This window comes from Argiope bruennichi, chromosome 7 (assembly GCF_947563725.1).
Source record: "Argiope bruennichi chromosome 7, qqArgBrue1.1, whole genome shotgun sequence".
NCBI lineage: Eukaryota > Metazoa > Arthropoda > Arachnida > Araneae > Araneidae > Argiope > Argiope bruennichi.
Window position 1 is genome coordinate 37,786,595 of NC_079157.1, and position 19,863 is coordinate 37,806,457.

Sequence of the window (19,863 nt, forward strand, 5' to 3'; positions counted from 1 at the left end):
TTAGGTTATATAAGACCGGGGATAAAATGTTCAAGTGCTTTTTCCTCATTCCTTTCTGTGTCGTTTTGTGTTGTGTGTTGCTCGTCGTTTCTGCTGTAAACAATGCGTGCTTCTCCAAGATGAAATAAAACTTCGTCACGAAATCGAAAGTCTCTTCACTGTCCACTTATATATATATATATATATATGAGAATATAGTAAAACGAGCAGCTTAGGTATTTTTTAATACATATAATAATATGACATAGATATGATGAAAAATACATAAATGTAAATACAAGTGTCCAGTGTTTATAATGATCTCACTGTAAAATAATTGTGATATTTGGATGATAATGAAAGAAAAAAAACCTCATGGGCTATTATATGAGTTTAGTTAATCTAATTTTTAATCAGAATCAAATATTTGAAATTTTAATCAAATAAATCCTTTTTAAATTCTTTTAAGAACCCTCTTTTCTTATAAATAAAAGGATATAAGTATCCGAGATATCTTTTCAAGGCCAGATCAAATATCAAACCTAACGACTATCCTGTTTGTTTTGATACACTGTATCATATCACTTTAGCTTAATGTTGATCGTAGAGTAGACACGCTTTTATTGACTATTTTGGTGATATCTTGCGATGTATGGCGAAAGGCGTAGAAATTCCAAAAACATGTCATTACCGTGAATCATGGCGAACGTTGGAGTTTTGCAAGAAAATATTTGCAATATTTTATCAGCAGGTGCTTAGACACTTGAGCAAGGCGAGCGATAGCACTTTGGGCATTCAACGATTAATGAGAATCTTAAGCAATTAATAATATCGTAAAACGTCTCTTAAACCGAATAATGGCTCAGATGAATAAAGCGGCGATTATGCTTCCAACAAAGGTTATACGTCATCCATGAGAAATGTTAGGAATCATGACTTTAAGCTTCTTTCAGATGTGCCAATTTTTTAAACACAAATCTGACAGTCTGACTCTCACTGCTTCAATTCGATAATCGCCTGCAGCTTTAAATTCATTCACTCATAAGTTCTTGAATTTATGCTTTTACCCAATTATCCTATTTATCATTGTTGCTTTAGTGAGATTTACCTATTAGATAAAATATTAACATTTAGGCGACTTTTAAATATTTATCGTTTTTTACAAAATTATTAACATTTGCTGGTAAATGATATTATATATTAATTATTTTCCATCTGGATTTAGTCAGACCGAATAACTTCTTAATAAATAACTATTTTTAGTTACTTTGACATTTAATTGGCCAAAGAACTCTTTTAAATTAATTGTTAAAGTTAAAAGCGCTTATTGTAGGGCTAGATGCTATTGCCGCATTGAAAAGAGGCTGTCGACTCTCCATGGTCGAATGGTCATAGCACTGATCTCATAATCCAGAGGTTGTGAGTTCGAATCTCGTTGGAGACAATGCGATTCGCAGTTTGTGTAAATATTTAATTCCTTGCTTTTATGTTTACCTTTATTTCATGTTCCAGAAGATTCTGGACATTTTTTTAGTTTACCAGACAAGTGTTCTGGACCTTTCTTGATGTCTCCAGAAAAGTATTCTGGAACTTTCCCAGCTAGTATAAAAGCAGAAGATTTGTCAGTCACTGTGTTCTCAGTTCACAGTTGAGTTAATAAATTGGTTTACTTCTTTTGTGTGTCATTGAGTTCCACACTAAAATATCTATGTGACACTATCATATCTTATGATTGTGATTTTGCAGAACTATGGATTTTATCGGACATGCGCAGTGAACTACAGCATCTTAGTAGCTGGTACTCTGCAAATGATGAAACCAACGTATCTATTCTGCTCAAACTAAAAAAGATCTCTCAGAACCACGGAGTCCACCTCCAATGGATCCCATCACACGTAAACATTAATGAGGTCGCTGATAGATTGGTCAAAGAAAGTAATGAGAATTTAAATTGCTTTTTATTAATTATCTACTTAGAGTGTCTAAATCAGTTGTTGTTTTGATCTACAAATACTTTTCAAAACGGTATTATTTCTTCAAAATGAATGCATTTGTAATTTTGTCGCGTAAATTCAGTTTTCTCTAGTTTCAACAGTTTGTGTAAATTATTTTGATTAGGATTCAAATATTTTTTAAATTAGGATTTAATAATTAGAATTTCAATAATTTTTAATTCTTTGTAACTGGTAAAAGAAAGAAAATTTACTGTTTGTTTTCAAAGCGCTTATCATAAAATTTCATTTATATACATGTATATAAAATATGCATATATATATATATATATATATATACAGGAAATATACGTATGTATATAAAAAAATAAATGAATAAAAAAACAAATTAAAAATAAAAAATTTTCAAATACGTCATGTGCAAGATATAAATGATAGGTGTCGTTCAAATTTCATTAAATAGCTCAATTAGTATAAAAATTTTTTATTAATGTTACATTAGACACGGGAAAGCTTATAATTTTAATTTCAAAAACTTAGAAAAAGGAAATTTTTTGTAGCAGCACATTGGTTTTCCTCTTAATAAATCGTCACAGATCTAGAAAGTTTTTCTTTAACAGACCGAGAAGAAATATACAGTCAGAGTCACATAAGCAACTGCAAATTTCCCTTCTTGCACCAATGTGTCTTTGCTTATTAAATACGAATTGAGTTATTAATTACCAACATTATATTAACATTGTTAGCATAAAAAAATATGAGAAATGTAAATTAGAAGTTAAATGGCGGAGCTGTTGTTCGTTTCAGTTTTCTGAGACGACCACTTTTCGACGATTCTATCTTTTTAAGGGGAGAGACGCGGAAGGATGAGCGCATTTCCGGAATTCTTCGTCATTCTTTGACCTTGATTGTCGCCCTATTAGATACTTTTTTGTTCACTTTTTTTTCTGTATGTGAATATCGTGTCGTTTCTGATCGCATTATTTTAATTCAGTCTGCAAGTAATCCGAGTTTATTTTATTATTAAATGTAAACATACCCTCCTTTCATCTTTCCTCTCACCCCTATTTTAACGAATTAAACCCATCCTAACGCATGCGTAAAAGCGCGGAGGGTTTTAGAATGCGTTGTCAAACAATACGTGTGACAAAACAGTTTTATTTCAACGCACCTATCAAATTAAAAAAAATACACTAAGGTATCAAGCACTTACCTGTTTTCCTGGATTTTCTACATTATTCCGCAAAACATCGTGAGAATCTAATAGTCGTTTATTGGCATCACTAACAAACAAAAAATTTAACTTTAGCAAACTGTAAGGTAAATGGTTAATACAAAATAAAATCGATTTGTAATAATTCAACAGAAAGGTTGGAAAAATTACTGAATTTCGATATCTGTATCCAAGTTTAGTTTTATAAACTTTCAACTTGGAAAAAAAATTGACAATGAAGAACCTCTTAATATCGTAATTTAGAGTCGCATACAAATAACGAGGACGGAGCTTGAGCCAGTAACTCCACCTTCAATCTTCAATTAGAGACTTGGTGCAAATACAAATTCATTTTATTACTAGGAATGTTATTAAGATCGGTGACTACGTTGAAAAATCGAAGTCTATTTTTTGAGAAGTTACTCTGATTTTTATATTTACATTTACATAAGTTTTAATTTTCTCAAATTCTAATTTCTAATAGAATTTTCTGACAAAAAACCTCATAAACTGAAATATAATGCATACGTTTTGTCTAAATTTAGATTAATAAATTCTCAATTTGTTCTGTAATTCCTCAACTAGAGAATAAGTAATATGATCATTAAGAAAATCTTATAGTTATTTTAGCACTTCACAATGTGAAAAAAATGGAAAATTTATCGTTACTTATCAATCGAACCTCAGTATTTAAAGAATGGATCGAAATACAGCTTATTTTTTAGGTAATTGGCTTCTTAAGCTATCTGTAACATTTGAAGCAGAGTATTTCATAAATTTCTAAACTACGTTATTGAAAGATTGAGACATCTATTGAAGGATTTTAGCTTTATACCGCTTTTGAGCCAAAAACACAGCTCCTTTTTCACAAATTTTGAAAAAAACTTGCCACTTAATTAGCAGATTTTGGTTTTATAGATGTTTTTTCAATCTTTTTGTATATAGATATTCCAAAATATAACTAGTTTCGAATGTACTATTTCAAAAAATTCAACCTAAACGTAATCAATAAATAATAATAAAAAAATGGTTGTAAAATGCACAGGAATATTTACAACGAACGATTGTTTCTTTTAAATGAAATTAATCAATTAGATTTAAAGTCAACCAATTAAGAAATAAATTGGTCATATTTCTGACTGTATATCACATTTCAATGCAACTTAATTGAATAGAACCAAGTTTTGCCATGCTTGTCATATTACTTTTAGATAACTTTCAGCTCTTTTTTCCAGAAATCTTTTATTGGTTTATTTTACCTTAAATGATATAGCTATCTCTTGAGTCTCGGTTTTCAAAGAATTTTACCTTGACCCAATAACGACTAGTATTCTATTTCATAAATCATCCATCTCGGAAACGAGATTTATGACAATTCTTATCTACCTGTCATTTCCGGTAAAGTGCTTACATATTTTTTGTTATTTTTATTTAATCATATGAACTTATGTTATTGGGAAAGAATTCTTATTTTATTATTAACGGCATGTATTTATATGTAGATGTCTATTACTCATAAAATATTTCATTTTTCAACATATCGGTATTGACAAATGATTGTACGGAAAAAAAAGAAGAAAATGCTGATTTGGATCGTTTGCGCATTTTTTTTTTAATTCTTATTATTTTATAGCCGCCTTTGTCGACCAGGAATTTCTAAGGTATAATGATTGCTAAAAATTTCAATTAAGTATTTTAAATAACTAAGTTTGACCCGTTAACTAAAGATTTTTTTACGCAAGTAAAGGGAACTGGTTCGGAATAAAATAGATTTGTTCAACAAAAATTGTCCAAATGATTTTTAAGTTAGATGTCGAACATGATGATCAAAGAACCCCAAGAAAACTATTTTAACAAATTATTTAAATTAATTTTAATAAGATAGGGGGATGTACTTGTACCGCTAACAGTCAAAGGATTAGGACCTTCCCCAGAAAAATATTTTTTTTTTTAATTTTAAATTTCAATAGTGATATAATTCATCTATTTTAGAAGCCTTATGCTGTCCTGTTTATTATATTTCACCAATTTTTTTGTCTATATCTTTATATATTCCATTATATCTCAGGAGAGCTTAAAAATAGGAGCACTTGTTCACCATGCTTAATTCTGGCGCTAAACCTTAACAAAGTTTCAAAATTTTAAAAATGTTATTAAAAATTTTAAAAATTGTATTCATAGCATGTCTTAATTTCAAACCGACATCAAAAGAAGCCGAATCTTTATTTCTTGATCTTCAACTATGAAACTAGAGGTGGTTGTCTTCCCAAAACATTCTCGCATACACTCCAATAATTTTGCCAAGGCAGAGAACGCTTTGCATGGCACTGGCACACAGTAGCTACGAAATATAAACTTTTAGCGTGAATATAGCATTGTTACTGAATCTATCGAGTGATCCTTGGCGAGTTATTTGGCGATTAACACTTGGCATGCCGTTAATGGTATCCGAAAATCAAATCTGTGTTTTAGACACGTTTTTTTCAACTGATTAGAACAAAGATTTGACATAAAACTGTCTAGTAGTCACAAAAAAACATACCAAATTTGATATTGCGTCTTTTTTAGTTATAGCGTTTACATGTTTCTGAAAGTACATACTGACAGACAATTTATTTGATTTGACTCAAAATTTGACAGTTGTCTATACTATCAATGTCAAATCTATGTACCAAATTTTGTCTGTCTAGTTATCTTCCTTTTATAATTATGGTGTTAACTTATATTCGAACAGCCGGACAGTTGAACTTCCTCAGAACAAATTTTACACAAAATTTGATAAAAATCGGTAAATTTGGTTTACAATCAATATACCAAATTTTAACCGTCTAGCTGAAAGAGTTTTCTGAATTATCTTTGTCACATATAGACTGCCAGACATTTTCCAAAAATGTGTTTTTCGAAATCAGGGTGGTCTAAAACATTCCATATATTTTCTCTATACTTCATACACGAGAAAGTAATATTGTATGAAATTAATTTTAAACTACTTAAAATGAATTTTTAAATTATTTAGAAGTTTGTACTTACTGTAATAAGTTGAGTTGTCTACTCAGATGGTCTTGCTCCTGCAAAACTTCTAAAATTCTTTCTCTTTCGCTGAAAAACAAACTGCATTGCAATATCAGAGTAAAAGAGTTCATCGAATCAAAACAAATTTGTTGTGTCTGAGTTTTTTGAAAATTCAATCATAAGATATATAGATTTGGAAATATTGTTAAAACTTTCTTCGTGCCTATAATGCTGATAATTAAAATTGAACTTGTAAGTTCCGTATAGTAATTATTCCGCTATCTTCAAACGATAATTCTGTTACAAAACTGTAATGTTGTTTCCCAGAACGGTTAATTCAATCACTGGAAAGACCGTTTTACAATAAGCTCTGTTGGGTGCTGATCGTGCTCCGAGTTTGTGATCCCAGAGCTTTGTGACATTTTTGGCGACCATTTGTCGACTTGGCAATGAATTTGGGACTTCGGAGACAAAATAGCTAGTACTAGAAACTTCCAGAATTTTAGCGATTGAGCCAATAGGATCCGAAATATGCCTGATTGTTCCAGAACCGTTTCTGTCCGCCTCCCTGGAACTATAAAAGGCCAGCAGTCTCAAGCTGCTGTCAGTCGTGAAACGAGTCGTATAATCAATCGAGTAAAGTCTGCGGCGAATAGTTGGATCAGTTCAGGGCAGAACTCAAGCGATTGGTGAAGTAAGCTGTGTGTCGAGTCCTGGTGTTTATTGTGGAAGCAGCATCGAGTCCTGTGTGGAATAGCCAGCCGTGTAGTAATGAGTGGGCAGCTGAATACAGGCTAAAGAGAGGAGACAATGGTGAATTGCAGTCGTTTGGTTAGACCGTAGAGAGAAGCTGCCAGCTCCCTCTTTCTGCTAAATTCTGTCTGGCCGCTTTGTGTCATGTGGTTGTTTTTACTACAAATTACTACTTGTGGGCTACTGATTGTTGTAATGTGCTGCTGTGTGTTTCCTGCGTTCGTCTCGGCTGTATATTTGTCTTCTTCGTGTTAATAAAAGTCGTCATCTGTCACTTAAAGACTGTTTATTTCACCGACCAACAAATCGGAAAGAACCCTGGAGTATCCGTAACAATACAAAGTGAAAGTGGATATTTTTTCCCCTCTGGAAGTAATGGGAGTGAAAAAACAAACATAAATGATATTCAATAAAACTTTGTGCTGATAACATTATTCTTTTTTTTAGATTTTATAGAGTTAGGTTATGTTTAAGAACAAACTTTCATAAATTACAAAATAACTGAAGGCTTCCATATAAATAAACGAGTAAAAGTAAAAAGTATAACAACGGAATTTTTGTAAAAAAAAAAATAAAAAAAAAGTATCTCGAGAGATGAATTTTTATAATAAATATTTAAAACATGAGGTCAAACTTTTACGAATTATGTCAAAGCATGGGATTCAATGTTTAATCGAAATGCTTTACTATGAAATTACAATTACTGTTGCTATTTTTTAAAATAATAATTTACTTAGAATTCAACCACGAAAGTCATTAAAAGAATTTAAATATTTCATAATTCAAATCATTATTTTTTAATCTACTTAGAAATATTTTTTTTAATGTAAAAATATTTTTTAAATGACTTTGAGGTTCAGAAAATTCGTAATTTTTACCGAACATACGGAAAGTCGAATCTTAGGAATTTAAAGTACGATGATGGTGGAGGCCGTATGATTTAAGTTGAGCTATTTGTCGATAAATTCATCGATTATTCCCCGCTTTATATTTTTAACAGAAATACTTTGCGTAGCTGTGTATCCTTTAGACGTTCATTTTACAGCAAATCTGGGCAATGATTATGATCAGAAACTATATCACAGATTTGGTCTAAGTTCATTGCTGTAATCTAAGGTTACATGAGCTCTGTTATTGTATCATCGAATTTATGGAAGCACCTTTTCTCCCAATTTCATGTTAACGGACGTCATAGCTGTACTTGAATTGTTCACCAGCGTTTAGAACCGCAGCGTCTGCTGTCTATTTTATTGTTCATCGAAAAGATGAAACTTCTTTTCAGAAATCTTGTCACTCTTGAGATTCTTGATTGATCCCTTTCCCAAACAGTTAGAATAAACGTTCCGCTAATATATATATAACATAACGAGTCTTCAACTCTGCTGACCACATAAAAAGAGCGTTTTCCTCCTGATTTATCTACATGATATGATTCGGCTTTGAACAGCCGGTTACTAATACCGCATGAAAATTGGTATAACGGCTTACAGTTTTAGAATTAATAATAGAAAATTTCTCGTAATAGGGAATATGAAAATAAGACACTTTTGAAGGTATGAACTGAAATAAACAAGATGGAGTGATCTCCTTAAAACATTCTAAATTACTATCTAATAAAAGTGTTATCCCAAAGAACGCCTTGGAAAGGAATAGCATACTATAGTTATTACGAAATACAAATTTTTGGCGCGAATCTGTAATGCTGCTTCCCAGCATAGTTGGTTCCACCATCGGAAAAAATATTTTACAGTCATCCGTATTGGACAGAGTCCGTGTGTCGCGTCGGAGGTCCCGGAGCTTGGCGACCATTTGGCGACTTGGCGACGACTTTGGCGCCAAAATAGATTATACCCGAAACATTGAGAATTTTCCCGATCCGTCCAGTAGGAATGGAGATACGCCTCAAACGTTCCTGATTGGTTGAGAGGCTTCTAGCATCGCCCCCTGAGACGTATAAAAGGAGCTGCAGCTACCGGGGAGTAGTTGTGAATTGAGGAGTAGTCGGAAGCAACAGATCAGAGCAGAGTAGTCGTGGACCAGTGGAGCCGTCGTAGTCGGAATCGACGGTGAAGAACTGGCCTTCCAGAGAAAGCGGAACAGCGACGGAGTGAAGCTAGAGCTGAACTGAGCTGTGTGCTACTGTCTGCAGTAGAGTCTGTTGTATGCTGTTGTTTATGCTGCACGCCTCGGTTGAAGATAATCGTCTTCTGTGCTGTATATAGTTGTCGTCTTTGTGCTGTCCTATGTGTCTTCGTGTAAATAAACGTCGTTGTTTTATTTTCTACTGCCGCCTGGTGATTGAGCGTTCTTCACACTATATAACCCCCACTATCCAAACGAACCCGGGGAAATTCCGTAACATTTAGTGTCAGAAGTGGGATATTTCGTAACAATATCATTTTTACTGAGTCTTTCATGTCACCCTCAGCGAGTTATTTGAGGATTAACCCCTGAGGTGAGGTTGATAGTACTCGAAAATCGAAATTGTGTTTATACGCATATTTCCTCCCGGATTGAACCAAAAACTTGACAAAAAAATACACTAGCAATCCCAAAATCCCTTACCAAATTTTACATATTTAAGTCCTTGTGCTGTTGAGTTAATCAACCTATTGTTGGATGTGGCTCAAAATTCGACAGATGTCTAAACTGTAGATTACCGAATTTCATCTATCTAGATCTCTTCGTTTTGTTGTTATCGTGTTAACTTATATTCAAAACGCTAAACAGCAAGCCTCCTTTGAACACATTTTACTCACAAGTTAATAGAAATCTGCAAATTTATCATAATGACCATACACCGAACTTCATCCGTTTACCTCAAAACGTTTTGAGTTACCTTTGTCATAGACAAACAGACGAACGAACATTTTCCAAAAATGTGGTTTTCGAACTCGGATTGGTCAGGAAATTTGTCAAATTCTCGAGTTAGAATTTCGACGATTATTTAACTCTTGTATACTTGGTAACGAGAAAGTAAAACAACAACCTTCGTATATTTAACTTTCTAGTAAGATCTCATATCTGACAGCAAAAAGATCCTGCTATTACCCATTAAAAGAGATTTGATAGCTCATAGAAATATTAGAGAGTTTTTACGTTTGTTCAATAAGTATAAATATCGGCAAGTAATGTGAACTCTTGTCTAATGTATACTCTAACCGGCTACTTCGACCCTCCACTTAGGTACATCGATTTATCCGATTGACCATACCGCCACGACAACAATACTGGAGCGAACTACGGTTGAGTCCTAAAGGCTATCTCAGACCTCGGTACAACCCTTCCAGTTTGATGCGCGTCCCATCATCGATAGGAGGTAGCCGACCCTCACCATTACGCGATTACCACCCGGGAAGGTACCCGACTACCCACTCGGGTAATGAGAATCAACCACCATACTGGAAGCTTCTCATCTCCATCTCCCAGGTGCCCCCCAGGTATGAGTAGTCTGTAGTATAACATGAGCTATCCACTGACCTGCTGAGTTCTCGGCACTTCTCTTCATACATGGTTCTCAACTGCAACAGCTCGCTTCGCATGAGCGCAATGCTCGTCTGTGTGTCCAAGAGGGACATGCGCAGCTGCCGATTATCGTGGACAGCCTCGTCGAGCTTCGTTCGCACTTCGTCCAGTCGCACGTCTCGCTGTTCGGTGGGCTGTGTCCTCAACCAAGAATAGACCTGCATCGGGACAACACTCATTAGTATGGGAAGAAATTAAGAAATCTTATACACAAGTAATCCCTAACTAGGAATGATGGTAATTATACGCATTTTTAATTACAAATTTTAATGCGAATTTATTAATATACGCTTTTTTAAATAATACTTGACGAAGTAGTCCTTTCGTGTAGAATCTCCACAGGTCATTTAGATATTGTAATAAAATTGTCTCGGTGTATATTAAAATTAAATAATCTGTGGAGATTGTGATGTGATGCGCGAGGATAGAACCTGGGACCTTGTGGTTCGCAGTCCAGTAACATAACCATGATACAAAAGCAATTGCTCATGCAGCGTAGTTGTTAACTGGTTTATAAGCTATTCACTACAAATCTTATATTTTAAATATATGAAATAATATGTTTTCCAATAGGTGAAGCTCATTATTAACCAGCGGCTGGTGTCGCCAAAACTATCTGACATACATTCTAATAAATTTGTCATGCCGGAGAAGGCCTAAAACAACAGTGGCATACAACAGTTATAAAATATTAACGTTTTGGCGTGAATTTAGCATTTTTACCGAATCTATTGAGTGATTCTTGGCAAGTTATTTGGCCTTTAATCACAGGCATAAGGTTAAAAATATCCAAAAATCGGATTTGTTTTTAGGCAAGCTTTTCTCACCCAAACTAAAATTTGATACAAAATGGCACTTGTAGTCAAAAAATCCCAAATCAAATTTGATACATTTAACTCATTGCGTTTTTCACTTACTGTGTTTATACCTTCACTTACTGTGTTTATACAGACCGACAGACGGTGAAACCCTTGTCGGATTTCGCTGAAAATTTTGTAGGCGTCTATAGTAAAAATATTAAATCAATGTACCGAATCTTATCTATCTAGTTCTCTTCGATTTGTAGTTATCGTGTTAACTTATATTCAAACAGCCGGACAGACGGACTTCCTCTGAACAGAATTAATTCAAAATTTGATAGAAATCTACAATCTGATCTGAAGACCGAATTTCATCCGTCTAACTCAAAGGGTTTTCGAGTTACTTTTGTCGTAGACAGACAGATGGACATTTTCCATAAATGTGTTTTTCGAACTCAGATAGGCCTATAATGAGGAGATTCGTCAAAATGTCGAGTTCGAATTTTTTGCTGATTACTATACTTTCTTTATACTACATATACGTGAAAGTAAAAATATTTATAAGGAAGAACCCGATTAGCATATATTTCCCAATATCTACACGATGCTCTCCGATATTTTGAATGCCGAACAATATTGTGAGGACATCATAGCAATACTGTTGGGCCTTTCGTATTCATAGGGAAATAAATCAGGTAGTATTTAAGAAGTATCAAGAAGTATTTAAATTGTGAACAAATGCCATCAGGATTACAGAAACTCACAGTTGTTCAAAACAATTGAACTAATTACAAACTGTTGTACTTCAAAATAAATAAAGCTAGGAAGAAACGTTTTGAATGCAATGCCGAATAAAGAAAGTTTAAATTTCGTTTGAGTAAATAATAATTGTTCCACGTGAGTAGACCATTTCACATCAAATAATGAAAAACATCATTACAGACAATAAGGGGAGCGATAACCAAATGCATGTTCTACATGAGGTTATACAATCCGAACTACGTTCTGAAACTACGTCCTATGTATCTCATCGTTCCCTTCAATAGAATATGTTGTAGACTCTGTCTTAAAGTATGCTCTGCGTTTAACTCAGAATGAATTGAATATACTCATAAAGAATGCATTTCATAGTAGTAAGCATAATTGAGAAATTGAGTAAGCATAATTGAGGCATATGATTAACTTGAATGATCGAAACGTTTGTGATAGCATAATCATGGTTGAGTTCTAATGGCCTATGGTAGGAGGCACATAAAATAGAAGTAAATTGGTCTAATCCGGAAATTTAGTCCAATATGATCAAAGGATATGACATTGGGCAATTGTTGCGTATTTAAACGTATTTCAATAGGCAATGTGTCCAAATATTTTCTTCCTATCTTTACTCATAAAGAAATTATAGTAATTTGCAATGGATGCAATTGTTTAACTGCATATGTTACTGTTTTGTTTGAACAGAAAGCCCCGTATTACGGTTGACGAAAAATCCAAAAAAGTTGTTCCGAAAGTGGAATACATCGATCGTGAACAGTTCAAAGCAATCCCTTAATAATTTAACCATATTGTTCAAGAAATGTAAAGTGGTAGTAATGACATAGCAAGTATGCTAATAAAGCTTAATAATCAATACTTTAGCTTAATAAATACTTTGTATTGGAGATAATGACTAATACTTTATCTACCAATTACCTTTGATTTCCACTTACTGCGGTAAAAAATATTTCAAGTCACGGTCTTATAAAATTAGTCATTGAAGCATGCAATACTAAAATGACTCCACAGATGGTAAACACACCTATGAGATATAAATATTTATACGCAAAGTATTATCATCTCTGAATTCAACTTATGGAAATCATACGTGATAATTGACTTTTCTGCCTAATGCAAAGAATTGATTGTTGAAATCAATTGGCTTTTCAGTTGTTTATAATCCGAAGATTCGCAACGGGTTACTACAGTTGCCAACATATGATACTGCTGTGTCCAGCTCTAGGAAAAGGCTTAGAGCAACAATCGACAATATCTACATAAACTTCCTGTCTGTAAAAGTATCTAGAATTTCTAATTTTGTTTCCAATCTGGAGAATTAAAGTTTCTTCGAAATTATTTCTGTTTCGGGTTTACATAGCTACGATGAGCTACACGCATGAAATCTTTCTTTCTAAAATTTCTAATCGCGCGAATTTTTTCGAAAATAATTAACCAAACTAGTTAATAATATAGATTAAAGAATGATCACTTACCAATATAAGAAATATTCCACTTGTAATAAAAAAAAGAGATCCTAAAAGTTCTTGAAAGTTCAATATATTAAAAAAAGCACCGACAGAAAAATAACGCTAAAATGGATACCGAAAAGCATACTAGCAACCACTCCATACAAGAACCAATTCTTTCTTGAAAATTCTTATAATTAAATTTCATCGCAACCAGTTCTTGTCGAAACTACGCCACCTTGTAAGAACACTTCATTGACAGCAGGAAAACTGAGGCGCCCCACCTATTTGGGTTTGACTAAACTGTGCTCGCGCAGGTGAAATGATCAGTTTATGACACAGTACACTTACTTTTTCCATGAGTTGCAGATGCGATTGCAACTTGTCAAATTCCGAATCCATTCTGCTTTGCAAGGTCTTTCTTTCTTCTTCAACTTCTTCTTGGGCCTTTCATGAAACAGAGATTCTGTCAGTCAACATAACATGTGCCATTCAGTTCTATAAAGTCATAACCTTCGAGAACAGTAAAGCCAGACATACCTTTAATCGCATTTTCAATTCTGCCTCCTTCACTTGGTTGTCGAGCTCCTCCTCCATTCTTTTCAGGTGTTTCTCGTGTTCTATTTTCTCTCTGAATATAGACGAAAATAATATTTTTAGTCTGTGTCAAACATCCAAATTAGTTTTTTTTTTAAATATGTGCCAATTTTCTTGATGAGAAAGTAAAACGTTTTTACCATTAAATGCATAGCGATGTCGATCTGCATCGTATCTTTAAAACCTCATAGCTCTTTATGTAGAAACCTTTGTACAATGTTCATTTTTTTAAATTTTAACTATACCAAAACATTTTTATCGTTTCCGAACACAACTAGAATCTTTTTGATTCTTTATCTGCTACAGTTTTTATTGATGACGAGCTATCTGAGTACAATTTCGTTTCTGTAGGTGTTATGAACAGCAATTGTTTATATAAAATTAATAAAACACGTTCAGGACAGATACAAGAAATATAAACAACAAGATTTTGGATAGATATAAGGTTTAGTTTAGCTTAGTTTAGTTATTTTAACGTCCCGTTTGAAGCAACACTAGGGTTATTTTGGGACGGACGTCGTCATTTTGAACCGCGGTCAGATGACGAGGACGATACCTAAGCTGGCACCCCCTCTCCACACCACACCAGCAGGAGGACGTTTGGTTAGGACAGACTTAACGTGCAACAGACCCTCTTACACGACGGTTCTTTGGTGGAATCGGGGCTCGAACCTGAAACCCTCCGACTCCGAAGCTGAGACCTTACCACCAGGCCACCGCGGCCCGGATAGATAAGAGTAACGAAAGAAAAGAGTAACGAATAATATTTAGATTTTTGCACATACTGATAAATTTGTAGAAGAAAATATGTAGTTTTTTTTGTGATGTGAAAATACATCAGTATGCAAACCGTTTCAACATAAATTCATCAAATCTAGAGGAACATCTCATGCATGGATGTACGAAAAGATGGCATTGATCTCTAGCCTATATTTTCAAACAGATTGAAGTGCGAAATTCCACTATGTATGATTAATACATAGTGGTCACACAATATTCCATTGCGTTTAAATATTAATAATAATTGTTTAATAAATTTGCAGGTTTTGTAATATACTGATACTATTATTTATGTTTGAAATAGATTTGTAGAATTGAAGAAGTGTTTATTCAAAATTATGTAAAAAATATGTAAAAATGTTTTTTTTTTCCTTGAGAATTAAAAAAAATAAATTCTTATGTTGTAATAAATTCTTATTCTTATGTTATTAAAAATAAAAATTAATGCATTTAAGGATTAAAAACTGAAAATATTTTTCAGATTTTTGATGTAAAAAATTGCTCCTGAAATTTAAGTTTTTCTTGGAGAAGACGTTCAATTAAAGAAATTGACCTTATTTTAAAGAAGCATTTTATGATTTGCAAGCAGATGCGCCCCGACAGCACCTTTTTGAGGCGAACAGATAAGGACTGATATGCATGAGTATTAAGACAACAAAGAAGTCATCGTATCGTGACATGAAAACAGAAACATTACTTAAGACTAAAGTTTTATGACTGTAAAAGTAATGGTGACTGTTTTACGATGTATTCCTTGAGAAATTTGTTTTTGCGTCTCCTCATTAGAATTCTGAATACTTTAAATTTATTGTAAATATACAGAAAAGATAAAATGTTTTAATCAATATAAGATGGGCAAATTGCAGTCTGAAATTCAATTAAAAGTGGATCTTTTGTAATTCAAACCAACGTGTAGTTCGTCACCATTAAACTGAAAAATAGTAAATAGTAGAAGAAAAAAATAACTTTAGTCAAATACTTCTTTGACATTCAAAAACTGAAATCAAAATGTTCCCCTCTGAGACAGGAAGATTCCCTTACTACCCCACACCTGAAAGTTCGAAAAAGTCATACTATAAAGTGGTTGTTGCTACTTATGGATTTTCTATAGACAAGCCAACTAAAAATAAACAGCGATTTTAAGCCAAGTTTTGTGAAGTAGATTCTGAGAGTAAAGGCCCTTGATTACCCGAGGGCAGAAATCTGATTTCTAGCTCACATGTAGATGACACTCACTTGCACAACCCCTTTTTACATGGGGGGGGGCCTTTCACACACCTCACAGATAGAACACAGAGTAATGACCAACCATGTCCGAACCAGGACTCGAATACAGGACCCCAGATCACGGGGAAGACGCGCTACCCCTAGGGCATGACTCCGACGTATAATGGTTGTACTTTGGTTATAAAGTTTCAACTATGATTCTTTTGTAAATGCAGGTAATTAACTGTTTTATGCCTTATTGCCTTAAATTAAATCTTGTATCTGTCATAGTTTCCCTATAATAATATATTTTATATAAAAATTGCGAATAAAATATGAAATTTTTTCTTTGATATGTTTTGTGCTTATTAAGTGTGTCAAATACAGATTTAATTGAACTGTGCAATTTGACATGTAAAAAAAGAAGCGCAGCTTCATTAAATATTCAAAATATCGTACTGTTTTGTCATTTCTTTTAACAGTGATGCTCTGATAAACCTAAATGACTTAGACTTTTAAAAAAGATTTTCTCTTGAATTCCATTTCGGTATAAAAACACCAAACAAGGTGCAATCGTTTTTAAACACTAAGCAACACAGAATCTTCTGTAAACGTAAAATTTGGAATGTAGTCTTTTAAATACAGAATTTACAAATGCCGTTAAGTGTGAAAAAGTTGATATTGATCCTAAATACAATATATTTCTTTAAAAACATTGTAGTCATCAAAATTATTCTATAATAGCCGCCTTTGGCGACCAGCTGGTTCGCCAATCTTAATGTGCGTTTAAATTTTAATAATTAAATATTTTACGCAATTCCTACTTTAATAGATTCTTCATCAAAATATTTTAAAACTTCAAATTTTGATAGTCATATAATTCACTCATAATATTATAAAGGCCTTCAGTCATAACGTAATATGTATCTCTCTAATTTTCTGTTAGCTCCCGTAGAATTTATGCTTTAAATTAAAGTGGAAAGAATTAATCTACAATTAATATAATAATATATTTTTACTGAAACAAAGCATTTTTTTATAATATGATTACTGATAACAGAGTCACTGAACGTTTAAATTTTCTGGGCACTATAATAAGAATATCTTTCTTAATTTATGTAATATCTCAAGAATTTGTCGACAAAATTTTCTCAGATTCATCAGGAACAGATCGATTCATTAACAATGTTTAATTTTAAATGCATCAAACACTCAAAAAATAAAATGAATCGTTTAAAATAATTGGTCGAAAACAGGTTTTAAAAAACTACTTAAAAAACGATGTACTTAAAACTATAAGCATATACAAAAAATATATAACTAACATAAATACAATTTACTTACAAAAGCATGCAACGAACCTAAAAATAATTTAAATCGTCCGTTGATAATGGTTGTCATGGCAACAATCGGAACACAATCCGCAGGCGTGAATTTTCTTCGCCAATTACGGTAATGCAAATGCGTGAATTTTTCTACGCCAGTTGGGTTAACGCTATGCAGATTATACATTTTTAATTTCCTTTATTCTGTGTTATTTTAATTCAAAAGTACTTCAGAATGAATCTGAAACATGGATTAATTAACAATGTTTGATTTTAAATGCATAAAACATTAAGAAAATAAACAGAATCGTTTGAAATAATCCGCCGAAAAACATTTAACCCTAGCCTCATTACTGTTGGGAGAAAAAAAAATGCTGAAGCCTTACTCATTTGGCGGTGGGGAAAATGGAAGATTTTTTTGGCGGAAAAGTTGGCGGTGGGGAAAATGGAAGATTTTTTTGGCGGAAAAGTTGGCGGTGGGGAAAATGGAAGATTTTTTTGGTGGGAAAGTTAGTTTTTAATTAATAATTAAAATTGTAATTAAAATTTCAAAAAAAGGGACCCCAGGTGCACATTCCCGACCTCTAAGGTATACATGTACCAAATTTGATAGCTGTATGTCAAATGACCTTGCCTGTAGAGCGCCAACACACACACATTGAGCTTTATTATAAGTATAGATAAATGATTTCAAATAATTTATTGTTATTGTTCTCGTTGTGTAATATTAATTATTTGTCCGACAATGTACATTACTTCGAAGGAGTCGGTATAGCCTGGTTAGTAGGGCGTTGGATTCGCGCCTCTTGGGTTGCGAGTTTGAACCACGCCTACCGAAGACTCTCCGTGTGTGTGGTGACTGACGCGCGTATAATCTGTCGTGGTTACAAAGTCCTCCATGTCAAGAGTAATAGCACTGGGGGTACTGGATCAGGGGTGATCGTTCTCTGAATCAGGTCTAAATTACAATCTGTGGATGAATGAATGAAATGCATGAATGAAGTCCGCCTCGTAAAAAGGGTTGTGACGTGTGTGTAGCTAAGTCGTACTCTTGGCCCTAGTTGGCGCTACTGAAAAAATAAGAGACATACCCTGGGCTTAAACCACAAATGACTTCTTAAAGTCAGTGGACTTGTCTTGACAAGAACCATTAGAAACGACAACATTACTTCGATATTAGAACAGTTTGGGTCTCAGATATTCTCTCAAATTCTAGTATAACATAAATTATCTTTCACCCGCAGGCACTTCTTCCATGGCTTTATTTGCAATTACTGATAAATAGAAACTTCATATTAGTTGTTCTTATTTTTTTCTTCTTATTTGTGTGCACAAACCTCAACGATATGTATGCTGACTTCCACTTCTATGCCGATGGAATCAAATTAAATCTCTATCATGTTTGCATCTGGTGGGCTGCGTAATGGAAATGTCGATGTAGCTGGAAGGAAACAATAGCAACATTTATATGACCTATTAGTGTATTAAAACAGTCGTATTTCACCTCATTCAAGCTTTCTTTCTGAGTATTGACGTAAAATGCAATGAGAGCTTCTCCTTCTTGTTTAATGTCATTAAAGTAGAATTATATCTATTTAACAACAATAATATTGTTGAGGATTGTAGTGAGTGAGGATAGAACCTGGGACCTTCTGGTTCGCAGCTGAATAACAAGACCACAAGACAGAAGCAACTGCCCAAGTTTCGAGGCTGTTATCTGGTTTATAAGCTTTCCACCACAGTACTCTCCCTCCAGTGAGTCGGAGGTGAGACGAACGATATGGCTGTTGAATGGTAATGTATTAGCTGTTGAGTCTAATGCGCCAATACCCATTTGAGTTCGCGAGCGTGTGTGTGTGAGTGGTTGCTGTTGCTGATGCTGATGCAATTGCGCCAAGTGAACCTGACGACTTTGTGTTGCTGCGTCAAGTGAGTCTGACGACTTTGGGTTGCTGTGGGTAGATGGCGCCACAACAGCTATGCGTAGGTTGAAGGTTCATCGTCCGAGGTCACTAATGTAGCGGATTGTAGCGAGCGAGGATAGAACCTGGGATATTGTGGTTCGCAGCTGAGTGAAAAGACTACAAGACAAAAGCAATTGCCCGTGTTTCGTGGCTGTTATCTGGCTTATAAGCTTTTCACCACAATATCTTGCAGGTATTTTAGTTGGACAAATATATTACCTATAATAATCCTTTCCTATATAACAGGAAAATTATATTTAAAAAAATCACATGAAAGATTCAAAAGAAAGAACAGAATATAAATTTTTGAAATATCTCAGTATAATAGAATTCTGCCAACCTTTAGAGTCGTAAAAACTGCTTTGACGGAAGTTTCATCTTCTTTGTGTGAGAGAATATCTGTGCCGTCCAGAGCAATAGCAGAAAGGAAGTCAGGAAAAAAATATCTTTGTCAGCGACAATTTGATTTTTATTCTTTTCATACGGTTTCATTTGTAACAAGGACAATATGTAATATGATGAAATCAGTGGTAGTGGT

At 33.7% G+C, this 19,863-nt stretch overlaps 1 protein-coding gene across 2 annotated transcripts in view; it reads right to left on the bottom strand.

Moving 5' to 3' along the window:
- Positions 1-19,863, bottom strand: part of LOC129976573 (ras and EF-hand domain-containing protein-like) — a 108,033-nt gene that overhangs the window by 29,113 nt on the left and 59,057 nt on the right. For both annotated transcript variants that reach the window (XM_056090207.1, XM_056090206.1), the window contains exons 3-7: positions 13,994-14,084; positions 13,805-13,900; positions 10,390-10,592; positions 6,175-6,243; positions 3,145-3,214 (exon numbers count right to left, since the gene is read on the bottom strand). In XM_056090207.1, coding sequence (XP_055946182.1) covers positions 3,145-3,214; positions 6,175-6,243; positions 10,390-10,592; positions 13,805-13,900; positions 13,994-14,084 — 529 coding nt within the window. The remainder of the gene's footprint in view (positions 1-3,144; positions 3,215-6,174; positions 6,244-10,389; positions 10,593-13,804; positions 13,901-13,993; positions 14,085-19,863) is intronic.